Source organism: Aphidius gifuensis, linkage group LG3 (assembly GCF_014905175.1).
Source record: "Aphidius gifuensis isolate YNYX2018 linkage group LG3, ASM1490517v1, whole genome shotgun sequence".
Classification (NCBI taxonomy): domain Eukaryota; kingdom Metazoa; phylum Arthropoda; class Insecta; order Hymenoptera; family Braconidae; genus Aphidius; species Aphidius gifuensis.
Genome location: NC_057790.1, coordinates 10,514,265 through 10,532,599, shown reverse-complemented (window position 1 = coordinate 10,532,599; position 18,335 = coordinate 10,514,265). Strand labels below are relative to the sequence as shown.

The window sequence follows — 18,335 nt, the reverse complement described above, 5'->3', positions numbered from 1 at the left end:
TTTTTTTTTTTTCAAATTGGAGGAACTAAGCATGATTAAGTATTTTTGTCCAGAGTAACGGCTTTATATTTTGAGTAAACTTGAGAATTTCATTACGAATTATAATATATTTTTTAATTTTTCTTTATCATACAAATATTGAATTTCATAGACATTAGGATTAATAGAAACATCAATATTTTTATGACTCATAAAATTAAAAAAAAAATTAAAAAATATTTTACCGAAGCTGAAACTAACGAAACTTTTAGCAAATTTCAGTCTGAAAAGTCGAGTTTTGTATCGGTTTCGTTTCTTTGATTCAGAAGACAGCTTTGTTACGATTTCGTCCCGAAAAACTGAAACGAAACGAAGTCAAAACTGCTTTGGTGTCGTTTCCAGCTCTAAAATAAATAATTTCTTTGAAAAAATTGAAAAACTGATCAAGGAGCTTTCCATTGCTTTTAAAACTACTTGCAGAGTTTTACAATTTTGTCATGTATGAACGATTATTTGGAATAAAAAAAAATCTATAGAGATCGCAAGAGGCTCCATCTCGATCGACGTCGATTCGAGGGATTTCGGTGTCATATTCCGACGCCGTTTCAAGCTCGATTTTCGACGTCCAATGGATGTTGGCCGTCGAAATTTGACTCAGATTAACCTGGGCTCTTTTTCTCATAATTCATAGTAACTTGATAGTATCTCCGTACATCTAATTCAATTGAATTTCAATAAATATATTGGAGTAGTCATTGTAGTGCTCGAATGTAGTCGTATTTTGTCAAGTCACTTATAATTATTTATTTAATAAAACATCACAGTTAATAAAGACTTTAAATGAAAGATTGCAATTACAATTCGTTAGTTAACTTACCTTGCATTTTGGGTACTCTTCCTTTTGTCTTGGCCTTTTCCATCCAAGTAACGGAGGAATACAAACAGCTGCAGATAATAACCAAACGAGAGCTATCATAAGTGCTGCACGAGCCGGAGTACGTTTTTTTAGATAATCAACTGCTTGAGTTATACTCCAAAATCTATCCAAACTTATTAAACACAAATTCATTATACTTGCCGTACATAATAAAACATCCATTGCTGAATAAATATCACACCACCAATATCCAAATATCCAATAACCCATAATTTCATTCGCAAGTGAAAAAGGCATGATTATAAGACCAAGAAAAAAATCAGCTACTGCCAAGCTCGCAATGAACCAGTTTTGTATATTCTTCAATGCTTTTTCTGTTGCAATTGCAATAATAACGAGCATATTGCCGACAATAACAGTTATCATAAGTATTGTCGCAAATATTGATGCAAATATAATTTGAATTAAACTGTAACCAGATGGATACATACTATCACCGATAATTATATACGTCTCATTTGTATCATTGCTACAATTATAAATTGTTTCATTAAATAAACTAATGTTTGCAAATTTTTCCTCCATGATAGTAAAACTACGTTCAACATTAACTGATGAAAGCAAGCTGATGTTTCCAATAAGTAACGCAATTAAGCGTAGTCGTTGATATAGTTTGTAATTGTTGCTTATCGAAGAAGACTCAATTAACAAATCTTTTTGGTTTCGGTCTTCGTTGTTATCGAAGTCGTTGTTATCAGTTATTTTGTCACTAGATCCAAATACTAGGTCCACTTTTATAAATCCACGATTTTTAGGGGTATGATTCATCAAATCAATCACTGGACCCTCGCTACAATGATACGTAGTACCATTACATGCTATGGTCGAATAAGTCTCGATAGTGTTGACAGTTTCTTGTACGTTTTTAACAATGTCATTGACTATATGGAAAATGTATATTGATAGTGGTCTTATTAAATGTGTCCTTGTTAATGCTGTTGACCATGGTTTTGATAACAGCGAAAGTGCTTTTTTTTCCGTGATTAATGTGTCTGTTGATAAACCCAATAGTGATAATGATAGTGAAGATGCAAATTGCAGGTAATTGATGTTAATCGCAGGGAACCAATTTATCAAATTGCTCATATTCTTATCAAAAAAACCTGTCGATAGTAGTTTACTGACGCTTTTTTTGGCATTCATGACACTTGTACTATCAATAATTCGTGATATGACTTTCACCTCTGACTCCAATTTGTGCTATCGCACTGTTTCTATCAATGACGATTTGTATTGTTTTCGTTTGACTTCTTGATGCCAAGGTTGTAACTGCTGCTGGACAGCGCAAGGTTCCAGTAGCAACAAAAGCATAAGTATAACTAAAGAAAACAGGGACTGTCCGAAATAAAATCGGTAGCTTCGTTTTTGTACGTGCCAATAGCACTGGGGACGTAGCTCGTTGGGATAGAAAGAACAGTAATAATAGAAAAATTGATAATGATTGTTTTGATAATAGTAATGGTGAGGATTTTGTTTGTGATGATGATAATGACGATAAGGATGATGGTGACGACAATAATCGTGATAACGATGATCGTAATAGTGATAAGGATAATGATAATAGTATTGATGACAATGATGACGCCGATGAAAATGACGGTGGAAGTGGTCTCGTTGTGCACGGCCTCTTGGTATTGTAGATATGGTTTTGCTTGTCTTGAATTTTATACTTAAGTGCCACTCGTTGCATCTCGAGAAGGCCTCGGCCAACATACCCGGTTTACAAATGTCTCATGGTGGGATTGTCTTGTTACAGCCTTATTACTTCTTATATCAAGTTTCTAAGTAATCACAATCGTTATAGATATATTTCTAATCTAAATATTCCAAAACAAAATGCACTTGTGATTTTTCTTTTTCTTTTTCGTATATTCCTTCTTCTGCACTCAACACTAACACACTCTTCTTTTATACTAGTTTTTCTCGAAGAAATTCAAACGAGTCATATATACAGCTATTAACAGATATAAAAAAAATTCGTTCTCAAAATTTATTTCTTCCTTTATTATTTTTGTTTTATTTTGTATTTCTTTTGTTTTGATTAGACTGATTATTTTATGACAATGGAATAAATAAAAATGTTGGTCCCACTTGCAATTGGAGTCTTTTCTTTATCGGTATAACACCTGTTTTTTAGTCATTACAAATACATGGTGAATTAGAATTCTTTTTTTATTTATGTATCATTTAAAATTTTTAAAATATTTGAAATCCGATTGATTTTTAAAAACAAAAAAAAAAATGACACAATTGAAATAAAAGATTAAGTTATATTTATGAAATTCAATTCAGTAGTCTGCTCAGATAAATCAAGGAGTAGGACTACAAGTTAAATAAAGGACTTGTAAATCCGCAACTTTTTATACATTTTGCGACAACCACGTAAAGGAATATCAACTACAAATACAGTATTTTTATTATTCATATGGTCTTATTAAAATTGGATCTGAAATGCTATTTTTTTCTTTATGACTTATAGAATCTATTTTTTATTCTTCATTTGAGAGTTGCGGTTGCATTATTCAACATTTATAGTTATTAACTTCAATTCTAGTCTGGATACTGTTATTATATTATTTTTATTCAATAACGAGTTGAAATTAAGCACTTGTTTGTACTCATATTTTTTCCCTAATAAGTTTATTGTAACTTTTCTATAAAGAACATCAATTATCCTCTGGATAGTTTTTTATACATGCTTTTCGAATGTTGAATTACTCGCATTGATCTGATTTGCTCTTTCTATTATATTCGTATATATTTTAAGGTCAATTTACCTGCATTTGTTAATATGAAAACTGGGCTAAATATAATGCATACGACAGAGATAGAAGCTAGGATGTCTTAATTACAATTACAAGTATCAACATTGAAATTGTATCAGTAACTTTTACTCTTTTTTTATTAAATTCCTCAACCTATTGATATACAGTCAATATCTATGGCATATTGTTATGTATGAATCTGTTCGTTCATCTGTTTTTAAATCAATACATCGTCATATGTTCACTTAATATTCTTTTTTCTGTTACTGAACTTATCATGGTCTTTTATAGTCTTAGCCTTTATACGGCCAATTATTATTCTTTAGTCTTTAATCAATCAATACGCTTTCTATTATGTTGTGTTTTCTCCTCAACGTCGTTTTTTAGCTATATACGGGTATTGTGAACCGTATAATAATGTGTGCATGTATTGCGTATACTTTTTATATTCCTTTTTCTCTATAATCAACGATATTTTAACATACATGACAATGTTTCCTTTCGTTTTTCATGATTTTATAAGTACAGTAATAAGTATAGCCTAGGCATTTATATTAATTTGTCTATACGTTAACAACAACTATTGATTTTCGTCATGATGCTGCTTCACTTCTTGAATAGTTTTTATATTACAAGAGAACATGGATATGCTATAGATTTAATAATATTGTAGAACTTTTATTAATTTCAGTTTTATTTCTATCTTTGTGTATGCACAACGGTGAAAGGGGGATAGCACGCTGCACGTACGACTCAACTACTTCCTTGCAACTTTTTTTCTAACATCAAAATTTTACTGAGTAAAACTCCAAGTTTGTTTTTAGTGTGTAAACTAAACTTGTGTCGTCTTTTCGTAATCTATCGTAACTTTTTTTTGCATGAATACAAACAATGCTAATAATGTTTTTAAGTATCTCGTTTTCTTTATGTCATGTATACTTTGTAGTTCATTTATACATTAAGTTCTTGAATGTACTTTAGTTATTTACATGACGTACACGCCTATCTAATTGTACGCATAACTAAGTCACGAAGAACAAAATTTTCGTACGAAGATTGAATACAGCAAAACATACTAAAAATTAAGACAAACGATTTTGTTTCTTTAACTTAAAGAAACTAAACTTTTTTCATATGAGAAGAAAAAAATTATATGGAAGACGAATTTTATCAGCTGCATGACGAAAACATGTTTGTCTGAAGTAAACCGTAAAAAAAAGTTAAAAAAAAGCAAATTGAAAATTCTTGGTAGTTTTATTGAATTCAACACCTTTAGTTTATCAAGCTTCATTTTATCTTGAAAATACATGGGGTTATATAAAGATAACTAATAGATGTGTGTGAGCATTATCAGAATTTTTTCACATTGAGCTTCTACTGAACAAAAGAAGTAAATGAAGTAAAACTTCCTAAAATCGTAGCAATAACTTGATTATAAAGTCAACTTAGAGCACACAAAAATCACAAATTTTAAAACAACTCACAGTACAATAATAAAAAAAGGTGAAAAGCTAACCCTTGCTGGAAGCAGACTGGAATGAATCGACTATCGCGTGCGCTTTACAGTGTCAAATACATACTAGGCAATACTATTACAGAGCGCTTGCGTTAAAACGAAAAAGCAAAAGGGCTGTAAGTCATGCGTACGTCGTCATACGAAACAAAAAAGAGTATCGAAAATTTTGACGAACGAAACAATACACAATAAAATTGTTGCGTTGAAGCCAGTGTAGAGATAGTTCGATCTTAACCATGAGCCAATTCTTCACCACAAAATAAAAATAAATCGTAAGAGGAGCGTAAAAAATAAAAAACAATCGATTATAAATAACGAAAACTGAATATGAAAAAATAATGAGTTGTAAAGTATTAGAAGATTAGTAGGTTTTGAAATTATATTTATAAAAATGAATTTTTTAACGTTCAATCCTTCCTGAAGAAGCTCCTACACAACCTCTTCTCTTTTATATGAAGTTATATTTATACTTTTTTTGATGAACGAACACATAAGTATTGTAAGTTAGTATTGTCATTATCGTAAATTTCTGATTCATTTGCCGATGATAATCATAAAAAGACAATTTGATTGTTTCAATTAACATTGATACCTAAAACTTCTTATCAGTTCTTATTTATGTGAATGCCCGTACCTGTTGAAATGTATGAGTTTACGGAAGAGCGTTGAAGCACCATCCTAACATAGAAGGGTAAAATCAATGATTGTTTGACAAGAGTTGTCCGAGACATATTGATCTAACACTACTAGAATATATTCATTGAGTAAATTTCATAAAAAATTTGTACTCAATATCTTAATTTAGAAGATTACTTTGTTTGTTCGATGAGGTTACGAATTTTAGAAAATTCGAAATCGTGGATCCTATATAGTTGAGTATATAGCTGAGAAATTATATTTCATTATGTCAATTGTCAACGGTACATAATCAAATTATACGTTCAAACACTATTCTTTCAGAATTGAGAAAAATGTAAAAAAAAAAAAAAAAAAATAGCAATAAACAATAAAAATAATTTTTTTTATACTTCAGGACTTACTATTTTTACAATGAGACAATTAATTGAAGTTATTTTTTTTTTTTTTTTCACTAACCGAGATTCGAACCCCTGCCTAATCCAAACCTATACTTCTAAAGCTATAGTGCGTTACCCCCTGAACCATCACGCGTTAACGTAACAGACATGAAATTATGAAGTTCTTGTATTCTAGCATACTTGCATTGTTGTTTTTAAATTGAAATTGAAATTTGTATGAATTGTCAAAAGTTTTATTCAGATGAGCTGGTTGGTCTTTTTTTCGTTAGGGTCTTTGGTTAGGGTAAAAAAAAAAACTTCAATAAATTCTCTCATTGTGAAAATAGTAAGTCCTGTAGAAAAAAAAAAAAAATATTATTTTTATTGTTTATTGCCATTTGTTTTTTTTTACATTTTTTCCTTTAAGGAAGTACGAACGAAAAAACTACAAACAAAAAGTGTGGCCTAGTGGACACCTCAATGCTATAGTAAAAATTTATAAAATTTTATGCGGCACCCTTCACTTTTTGTTAAGTAGACGGTCCTGTTTTCCACCAATACATATACGGTTGTGTGTATCAATATGCACACAAGCATATTTTGTTATCTCCACTCCTTTACTCTTTGACTTTTTTTTTTTTTTTAAATAATGATTGTTTAACTTTCTAGCAGGTAACTTGAATTTTTGATGTGTAAACATCTTTAGGCGCGGGTTGGGTTAGAGTAAAAGGAAAAAACATAGAGTTTAGACGTCAGATCCGGTAACGGATCTGGGCAGGAATCCATTTTCTGTTTGCGTTTTTACATGGCTGCCATAATTCTAAACATGGCTGCCGTAATTTTAAACATGGCGCTCCATGATCCAAGCTTTGAACACTAGATACACTACACACACATTACACACAACTACATTTTTTAGTGATATTTTGGCAATATATAGTAATTTCGAGTGATTTAAACGCGCCGTGTGAATTAAACATTGTCGAGCGGGTGGATTAAATCACGGAGGCGCCATGTTTAGAATTATGGCAGCCATGTAAAAACGCAAACTTTTGCGTGTCGTGAGTTCGCACCCTCAGCCTACATTGCGCCTTGCAGCGCCATGGTAATCGGTCGGTAACCGTAACCATCAGCCGTTCTGTAGTATAGATGAATTTAAATGCGCGTATTTATATATTTAATTTATTTATTATTATATATATATACATGCGCCGTTGTATATATTTATATACAAGTATTTTATTTGTATTTATTAGTTATACTTGCATTTGTTAGGCGAAGTAAAGTTCATATTGTACATATATATACATTAGACCGTTTCAAAAAAAAAAAAAAAAATTTTTTTTCTTCTCTCCCACCCCCTAAAATCTTAGTATTCAACAAGACAAACAATCTACTATTTTCAATTTTTTTTTTTTTTTTTTTTTTAATGTCGCTCATCGACTTTGAATATTTTCCATTTAAAATACATGTAAGCAAAGTGTTTATTTTATACTTTTGTTCATAACTTCATCAATTTTTAAGCTAGAGACTTGGTAATACGACCATTCGAAAGCTCAAAAAAAAAGCTTTGAAATACATATTGAAAAAAAAATTTTTGATCAACTGTTTCGTGGGTAGAGAACTTTATAAACGTTTATTCCTAAACAAACGATAATTCATTTATTCGAAGACCTCTGAGCATTCATATAAAATTAAAAATTCGGCATATAAGATATAGTGTCTAAAGCTTTTTAATTAAGCTTTTTAAATAATCATCTTGAATTGAAATATATTGATTATTATAAAAGTTATGATTTTTTGAAACACTGAAAAAAAACAATGTTATTTGTTCAATTTTTTTATAAACGAATGAATGCTGTTTTCGGTTAGGTGTTTCAAAAAATCATAACTTTCGAAATAATCAATATATTTTGATTCAAGATGATTATTTAAAAAGAATAAACTTTAGACATATGCCGGGCCGAATTTATAATGAATCTTTCAGAAGGTCTTCGAAATAAACTGTTTATAAACACTTTCACCCGCGGCGTTTTCGGCCAATATTTCAAGCAAACCAGAAGGCGTCGTGGCATTAAAATGAAAATAGTAAATTGTTTGTCTTGTTGAATACTAAGATTTTAGGGTGGAAGAGAAGAATTTTTTTGACTCTTATGCATATGCAAGTATTTTCATTTACGAGATTAATATACCTATTATTATTGTTTATATAAATTAATATTTCCGATATTCGAAACATAATATTGAATCATTATACAATAATAATTTATTTATAATATTGACTAATTTTATGTTCAAAAAAAAAGAAATAGACATTGATGTGTTAGTTTGAAAGAGAAAATTATTATTGTAATTGTACAGAAGAATTTCAGAAGATATTATCATAACCGAGACAACATGTTTTTATTCGGTTTTATAGAAAATTTTCTCACGATTACGGGAAAATACGGAAAAATTCCTACGAATGCGCAGTGGTTAAAAATGGAGTTGAAATATGGAAAAAACGGCTATTTATCGGTTATAAATCGTGTAGTTATTGAAATAACGATTAATTCTCGAATTTAATAATGGCCATCAATGAATCTCGTCAAGTAAAAAAAAAAGTCAACAAAAAAAAATTCGATATCGCGAATAGTTTTCGAGTTATAATAACTTATATATTTCGATATATTAAGTTTTTTTTTTTAATATTAATAAAGGCAATCGATAAAACTCGCCAAGCTAAAAAAAAAGCCCAATAAAAATTTTTATATCTCGAATAGTTATCAAATTATCGATATTTTTTTTTAAATGTATACAATTTTTTTTTCTCAAAAAAAAAAGTCGAAATTTTTGTTTTTTTTTTCAAAAAAACTGCTAATTATTGATTGTCGCGTATTGTTAAGCACGAATATATATTTTTTTTTCGAAAATAATTAATATATCCAAGTTTTTTTTACTTGGTCGCTAGGTTTTTTACTTAGCTATATTTTTTACTTAGCTATTTTTTTTACTCAGCTATATTTTTTACTTAGCTATATTTCTAGTCAAACACACAATATCTACATAATTTTACTTAGCTATATTTTTCCTTAGCTATATTTTTTACTTAGCTATATATTTTTAACTTAGCTATATTTTTTACTTAGCTATATTTTTTGCTTAGCTATTTTTTTTACTCAGCTATATTTTTTACTTAGCTATATTTATAGCCAAACACACAATACCTACATAATTTTACCAGCTATATCTTTTACTCAGCTATATTTTTTACTTAGCTATTTTTTTTACTTAGCTATATATTTATAGCCAAACACACAATATCTACATAATTTTACCAGCTATATTTTCAACTTAGCTATATTTTTAACTTAGCTATATTTTTTACTTAGCTATATTTTTTACTTAGCTTTATTTTTTTACTTAGCTCTATTATATTATCAATTATGAAAAAAATTATCATTAACATTAGAAAGATATCGATAATTCGAAAACTATTCGCGCGATCAAAAAATTGTATTCGATTTTTTTTTCTCCTTGATGAGTTTAATCGACTTCCATTATTAAATGAATAAATAAAAAAAAATCGATATATCGAAATTTTAAAAAATATTATAACTTGAAAACTATTCGAGATATTGAAATTTTTTTAAGAACATTTTCTTCTCCCCGACGATCTCTATTGATTGCCATTATTAAATTTGAGAATAATTCGTTATTTCAATAACTTTACGACATATAACCGATAAATAGCCGTTTTTTTCATATTTCAACTTCATTTTTAACCACTTTGCGCATTCGTAGGAATTTTTCGTAGAAACACGCCGAAGATGTTTACACATAATAAACCTGCTAGTCTAGATGGCTCACAAAATTTTTTTTTTTTCTACAATTATTCTAAGGTTTCAAAGTTTTATACAGATAGTTTTTTATTTAGGTGTGAAAACAAGAACACTGTGAAAATTCGAGATATGTTGTTTTTTTCTTAACATTTTTTGTTTTTTATGTTAGCGTACACGTTAAAAGTTGTTGACTTTAAACATTAATAACTATTTTACTAGCAGGTATAGACTTCTGAAATTTTGGCATAAGATGGATAACTATTTCATGAACCTACTCTAAAAATTTAATAAAAAGTTAAAGATAATCGAGTGTTGTTCGAACTCCCTTAATCAAATGACTTAGCTTTTAAATTTAATCAAATGTCACTTAATTTCCCCACACGAAAAAAAAATATATAATTTTTATATAAAATTATATATAATAATTATGTATAACAATTATATATACTATTGGGCGAAAACGTGTATATAATTTATATAAAATTTATATATAACGATTATATATAATAGTTTATATAAAATTATATAATATACAATTATATAAAATCAAAAATATAATTTTTGTAAAAAACAAACTCATTAAAGTTGTTCTTTAAAGTTTTATATTAATTTTTAACAAAAATAAAAAATTCAAACAAACGATGATAAATAATTTAGGAGAATTAAAGCTGCCTGTGTTTGAAAAATAATATCGAAATAAAAAAAGATCACGTTTTATCCTTATTACACAAACAAACTTTAACGCGGCGGTTTTTTTCACAATTCCAAGATCAGGTTGACAGACAGCTAAGACTTAATATAATTTCATGATATGTCCATTCAAAATAATCGACAATACTTCCATCTAAGACTCGATATTGTATCAAATACGAATAAATAATTTTTTAATAGAAACGTCAAATTATTAGGAAACAGATTTCGTATGCACCCCTGGTAGAAATATTTCTCCAACTTTTTCCAACTTTCTCCGCCTTTTTTCCAACTTTCTCCACCTTTTCACGAAAATGACCCATGGTTGGAGAAAAGTTGGAAAGAAGTTGAAAAAAAGTTGGAGTAAATTTTTGGTTGAAGTAGGTTGGAAAAAAGTTGGAAAAAAGTTGGAATAAATTTCAGGTTGGAGAAATGGCGGAAAAAAGTTGGAGAAAAGTCGGAAAAAAATGGAGTAAATTTTTGGCTGGAAAAAGGTTGGAGAAATTTGTCCGCCATTTCTCCAACTATGGGTCATTTTCGTAAAGAGGTGGAGAAATGGCGGAGAAAAGTTGGAAAAAAGTTGGAGAAAAGTCGGAGAAATATTTCTACCAGGGCGTATTTGACAAAAATTTTTTTTGATTATTAATCAGGTACAGCTGACAAATTTTTTCTTTAAGAGGACTCAAATATGTGATGTAACTCCAAAATAGCCTATTTTAAATTGAAAATGAAGAAATTAAAAAATCTTTTCTTTATGCCTATCCCAGGTAAACAAGAATAGTTGTCGTTTGCATTGATTGATTTATTGATTGTTATTCATCAGCAACTCAATTACACATGGAGAAAAATATCCTGCGATTTTTACACAGAAAATAATTTAAAATTTGGGACCGTATTGAAATATTGTAAGAATTCATTTTTTTTTTAGTAATCGAGTGTTTCACGTATTTTTGAGTATAGTTTACATTCTTCTTGTAGAAGTGTTGTTTTACAAAGTTAAACTGCGAGAATTACATTTTTTTTGTAGAAATGTTGTTTTATAAAGTTAAACTGTAGAAATTACCTTTATTTTGTAGAAATGGTGTTTTACCGACGAATCATGTAAAATTTACATTTTTTTTTGTTTTTGAATAATATATAACGATTTTAAATTAACAAAAAAAAAAAAAAATGATTTTTTTTTTATTCAGAATATTAACGGGTTTTGTTTGTTTTATTTTTGTTTTTGCTTGTCCCGACCGGGATTTGAACCTACATCTACCTAAACCTATATAAACCTATAATCCTAAAGCCAGTGCGTTATCCCCTAAGCCATCGCGCGTAAACTTAAAAGTCGGAAAATTTTCTTCCATATCAAGGATGACATTCGACAAATAAAAAATAATACATTTTTAATTGATAAATTAAATTAATAAAGAAATAAACATATAGAAAAAATTAAAACATGAATGGAGTATAAAAATTAAAAACAAATAAATAAACTAGAAATAACTGTGATATAAATATAGACTACACTGAGAGAATTTTTTTGTTAATTCTACGGGGCAACCACTACGAAGTGGGCCAAGTTGACATTTCCGTATTTAACTATTTATTTACACTAAGTTTTCTGCATGTGGTTACTACTATTTACGAAAGAATACCGTAAAAATTCAGGAATTTATAATTACGGGAATATGATGTAAAAAATATAAAATTATCACGGAATTATTTCATTGCGCATTGAATATTTTACGGTGTATTCACGAGTTATTTTATATTCTATGTAGGGTATATAGATTATTTGTGAATGAATCATCAAATATTCCGGTATGACACCGTAGATATAGAACGTTTATCAAGAAATTTATAAATACGGAAAAAAACTCTAAAAAAGTTAGCAAAACATTGACGAATTTTTAAGTTACCGATTTATATTTACAGGGGACGCCGTACTTTTACGGCTTCTTTTATTTTTTGATGACAACAAACAAATTTTAAAAGCTTTTGAAAATAGAGAATTTATTTTTACGGGGCACCCGTACTTATAAAAAACATATAACGTCAACAAAGGTATAATTACAAAATACCCCGTAGTTTTATCTAAAAGAAAAACAAAAAAAAAAATTTATTTACACGACAGTCGTAATTGACACGATGCAAATGATTTCAATTAGTAACGAACATGTAATTTTATATAAATAATAAAGAAAAAATGTCCAAGGAAAAGCAGTAGCTAAGGAAAAGATGTAGCTAAGAAATTAATGTGACTAAGGAATTATTTCCTTGAAACATAATTCTTTGGCAACCTCAATTCCTTAGCTACATTAATTCCTTAGCTACTGCTTTTCCTTGGACATTTTTTATTTATTTTATAAATAAAATACATGTAAATTTATTTTTTTAAAATACAAATGTCTAAGGAGAAGCAGTAGCTAAGGAAAAGATGTAGCTAAGGAATTAATGTGACTAAGGAATTATCTCCTTGAAATATAATTTATATATAAAATGAATGAAAAATGTCCAAGGAAAAGCAGTAGCTAAGGAAAAGATGTAGCTAAGGAATTGAGGTTGCCAAAAAATTATATTTCAAGGAAATAATTCCTTAGTCTTTTCAGCTACCTTTCCTTAGCTACTTTTCCTTAGAAATTTGTATCTTTAAAAAATAAATTTACATGTATTTTATTTATAAAATAAATAAAAATCCCAAGGACAAGCAATAGCTAAGGAATTGAGGCTGCCAAAGAATTATGTTTCAAGGAAATAATTCCTTAGTCACATTAATTCCTTAGCTACATCTTTTCCTTAGCTACTGCTTTTCCTTGGACATTTCACATATTTTATAAATGTCCAAGGAAAAGCAGTAGCTAAGGAATTAATGTGGCTAAAAAATTGAGGTTGCCAAAAAATTATATTTCAAGGAAATAATTCCTTTGTCACATTAATTCCTTAGCTACATCTTTTCCTTAGCTACTGCTTTTCCTTGGACATTTGTATTTTTAAAAAATAAATTTAAACGACGTAAATCAAAAAGATCACTGAATAAATGTTTTTTTTTCATCAAATTATTCTGGTGTTTCATTTTCTCGGAATAATCGGTATTTCTCTTAAAAAAATGTAAAATTAACAATAAAATATTACAAAATTTATCTTTTTTTTAATGCAAACTTTACATTTTTTCATATGAAATAAGTTTTCATTTAGAAATAATAAATCTTACAATATAGTCAATGAAAATTTTATGGGATTCATCAGATAACGTAGAATCATTTTTTATTTATGCAAAAATTACACAAAATTATGGTGTATTTCGCAGATGTCGGCCACGGTCCCAAATTTTACAATAATCTGTGTAAAAATCGCAGGATATTTTTCTCAGTGCAGCTGTACTAGTGTTGAGTTAACTATAAAAGAAAGTGGAGTTATCAGAAAAATACAGAAATATAATTTACGTTTCCAAAAAAATTTATATGAAATACCCTGCAAATACCAAAAAATCTAATATCAAGCTCATCTAAAGACAAGCTGAAAAGTTAATCCAATAACAAGATATATGCAAAATAGTAAGATTGGTGATCATCAAATTGCATCTTTGCTGGAAAGTTTTCGTCTGAAAAACCTAATCTCGGAATTGTGAAGAAAACTGCGGCGTTAAAGTTTGTTTGTGTAATAAGGATAAAACGTGATCTTTTTTTATTTCGATTTTATTTTTCAAACACAGGCAGCTTTAATTCTCCTAAATTATTTATTATCGTTTGTTTGAATTTTTTATTTTTTTTTGTTAAATTGAATAAAAATTCAGTATATACAGTAGTACTAAGCTAACGTAAAGAACAACTTTAACGAGTTTGTTTTTTACAAAAATTATATTTTTGATTTTCTATATTATTTCACTTCTTTTGTTTAAACATTCAGCTTAAAAGTAAAAATAATCAATCAATTCATAAATGATTGTATTACCGAAAAAAAAAAAAAATAAAAAAATAATTTTAAAAATATAAGTGAAATAAAAGAATAAAAAATCCATTAGAAATTTATATAGTTCAGACTGACACCGATTTTAGTGGCAAGGCCGTTAATTTCTCATTACGAAGGCATCTTTTTAAAAAATTTATCAACAAACGGCGCACGCAGGTGTTTTACGCCATCTATCAATAGTCACTTTACTGCGATCTAAAATACTGTCTGAAGCTAGGTTTTTCGGTATATACACCAATTATTTTCTTGCTGCGGTCTAAAATAATGCCATGGATATCTCTCAGAAGTATTTCAGATCGTGGCGAGTCAAAAATTGGTAAACAGTACAGGCACTAGAAGCTCTATATATTATTATTGTCAATAAATATTATTATTATTTTATAAATATTATTCCAACAATAGCTAGAAATTTATCAACTAGTTGATTAGTGAATAATTTTTGTCACACTATGATCTGAAATACCGACTGGCGATTCGTAGAAGTATTTCAGATCGCATCGAGATTTAACTTTGTATAAATTAGAGGCACTAGAAGCTCTATATATGAATATCATCAATGAATATTATTATTTTATGAATATTATTCCAACAATAGTTACAAATTTAATATAACTAGTTGATTGGTAAATAATTTCTGTCACACTATGATCTAAAATACTGACTGGGAATTCGTGGAAGTATTTCAGATCGCATCGAGATTTAACTTTGTATAAATTAGAGGCACTAAAAGCTCTATGTATTACTATCATCAATAAATATTATTATTTTATAATTATTTCATAAATATTATTCCAACAATAGCTACAAATTCAATAACTAGTTGATTGATGAATAATTTTTGTCACACTATGATCTGAAATACCGACTGGAGATTCTTGGAAGTATTTCAGATCGCATCGAGATTTAACTTTGTATGAATTAGGGGCACTAAAAGCTTTATATATAATTATCATCAATAAATATTATTATTTTATAAATATTATTCCAACAATAGCTACAAATTCAATAACTAGTTGATTGGTGAATAATTTCTGTCACACTATGATCTAAAATACTGACTGGGAATTCGTGGAAGTATTTCAGATCGCATCGAGATTTAACTTTGTATAAATTAGAGGCACTAAAAGCTCTATATATTACTATCATCAATAAATATTATTATTTTATAATTATTTTATAAATATTATTCCAACAATAGCTACAAATTCAATAACGAGTTGATTGATGAATAATTTTTGTCACACTATGATCTGAAATACCGACTGGAGATTCTTGGAAGTATTTCAGATCGCATCGAGATTTAACTTTGTATAAATTAGGGGCACTAAAAGCTCTATATATTACTATTATCAATAAATATTATTATTTTATAATTATTTTATAAATATTATTTCAACAATAGCTACAAATTCAATAACTAGTTGATTGATGAAGAATTTTTATCACACTGTGATCTGAAATACTGACTGGAGATTCGCGGAAGTATTTCAGATCGCATCTGGGTTCAACTTGGTAAAAAGTACAGACACTGAAAGCTAATACATATGTATCAATAATATTCTTATAAAATACTGTTATTTAGGTATTATGTATTATTATTGTATATGTATTATTTCAACAATGATTACAAATACTGACAATTGATGAGTTCAAAATTCGTTGATTGGTTTTTTTCATTAATAAATTATGGCAACTTCGTAGTAGCACACACACAACAATAAAATATAAAGCAATATCCAAACGTTTTCCCGCAATATTTTGAGGCAGTGTTCAGCGTTGGATAGTTTGACGATAATGTCTGATAATGTCATACGTGCCTTGCAGTATCGCAGATCGCAGCAAAGATTCAAAAATATTGGCAAAACAATCCTGCGCAATAACCAGTGTACGCAACTACAGTTGTGCTTGCCAATGTTAATTTGTTAACTAATGTACTTATAATCTTTAACATGAGTCGCTTCATACAACTATTATTTTGATTAGTAATAATAATGAGAGGCCCTAGAAATCACAGGAAATGATAAAAAACAAGGTATGGTGCGCGCAGCATCGCTACGCCTTTTTTAAACTTTCGCTGCCATATGACATACTGCTAATCAGATAGAGCAGGATGACCAACCAATATTCTCGGGCGAATCCATCAGATGCGGGACGCCAACTTGGTAAAAACTTTAAATATCGACAAAATCGACAGAAATTTATTTTTTACAAAAAAACGGGGGTGTTGTTATTATTTTTTTTTGATCGCTCAATCAAAAGATATGGACTTGACGTCTTTATAATTTATTTATTTTTTATAATTTATTTTTTTTTAATTTATATATAAAATTATATATAATAATTATATATATCAATTATATATACTATTGGGCGAAAACGTGTATATAATTTATATAAAATTTATATATAACGATTATATATAATAGTTTATATAAAATTATATATATTTTTTTTATAAAATTATATATAAATTTTATCACATTTCCCCCCCACCCCTTTCGCCCCTCTCATGAATTGTTTTTATTTAAAAATTATCTTAAATTTTAATTTAAAAAAATCAAAAACAAATCTTCCATCAGGATTCGAACCCGGGCCCTTCTGGTTGGGAGGCAAGTACTTTACCTCGAAGCCACAAATCTTATGATAGATTTTTGTAAAAATATAAATAAGAATATGACTTCTCTCAATTTTTTACTTTGTGCTTTTAATACCGATTTCATCTTTTTTTTCATAAAAATATGAACAAAGAGATGCTAAAATTAAAATTTTATATATTTGAATAAAAGTCAGTAATAGAATTATGATTAAAACAACAAAGTAAAAAAATTGAGAAAAGTCATATTCTTATTTATATTTTTACAATAATCTATCATAAGATTTGACTTCGATAAAGCCTCCCAGAATCGTGGAGCGATTTGTTGAAAATTAAAATTTGAAGATAATTTTGAATAAAAACTGGAGGGAGAGGCGGAAGGAAATTTTATATAAAAAAAAAGACCTGGTAACGTTTGTTGGGGCGTGTGGCCCGCGTTACCCGTTGAAAATTAAAAATTTTCAATACTCCGGCTAGGGCCATGATTATTTCAAATTATTGCTGAAATATAATTTAACGGTTTACCAACAATAACATTACTCGAATCAAGGCTTTTTTTGGAGCCTTATAAACATTTTATTTCAACTCTATGATGACATTTTTTGGTCCGTTTTTTTGATTTTTTTTTCGGCGAGTCATAACTTTTGTTATAATCAAGATAGGAAGTTCGTATTAGGCTCAAATTATGCGCCTTAAAAAAATCTAGTGACGGCATTGGGGGTTCTTTTTTTCTCTCAATAACAGTTTTCGAGCAAAAAAATTAAATATCCGAATTTTTTGTCAAATTTTGAAGTTTTTTTTTTTTTCTCAAAAACTATTATAGATAGGGGAAAAAACCCATTATGCGGGCGATAGAGTTTTTTGAGACGCATAATATAAGCCTTATACGAAGTCTCTCTTTTGATTTCGCGTTGAGTTATTCATTGCGCCGTTTTTCAGTTTTTTTTCGGCGAGCTTTTGTTATAATCAAGATAGGGAGTTCGTATTAGGCTCAAATTATGCGCCTCAAAAAAATCTAGTGACGGCATTAGGGGTTTTTTTCTCTCTCATCAACGGTTTTC

The 18,335-nt window shown here is 28.6% G+C and overlaps 1 protein-coding gene across 1 annotated transcript in view; it reads right to left on the bottom strand.

Annotated features, from left to right (window-relative positions):
- LOC122851928 (alpha-2Db adrenergic receptor) overlaps positions 1 to 5,233 on the bottom strand; it is a 98,989-nt gene extending 93,756 nt beyond the window's left edge. Inside the window, exon 1 of the mRNA XM_044151439.1 lies at positions 857 to 5,233. Coding sequence (XP_044007374.1) covers positions 857 to 2,059 — 1,203 coding nt within the window. The 5' untranslated portion in view covers positions 2,060 to 5,233. The remainder of the gene's footprint in view (positions 1 to 856) is intronic.
- Positions 5,234 to 18,335: the final 13,102 nt, after the last annotated feature.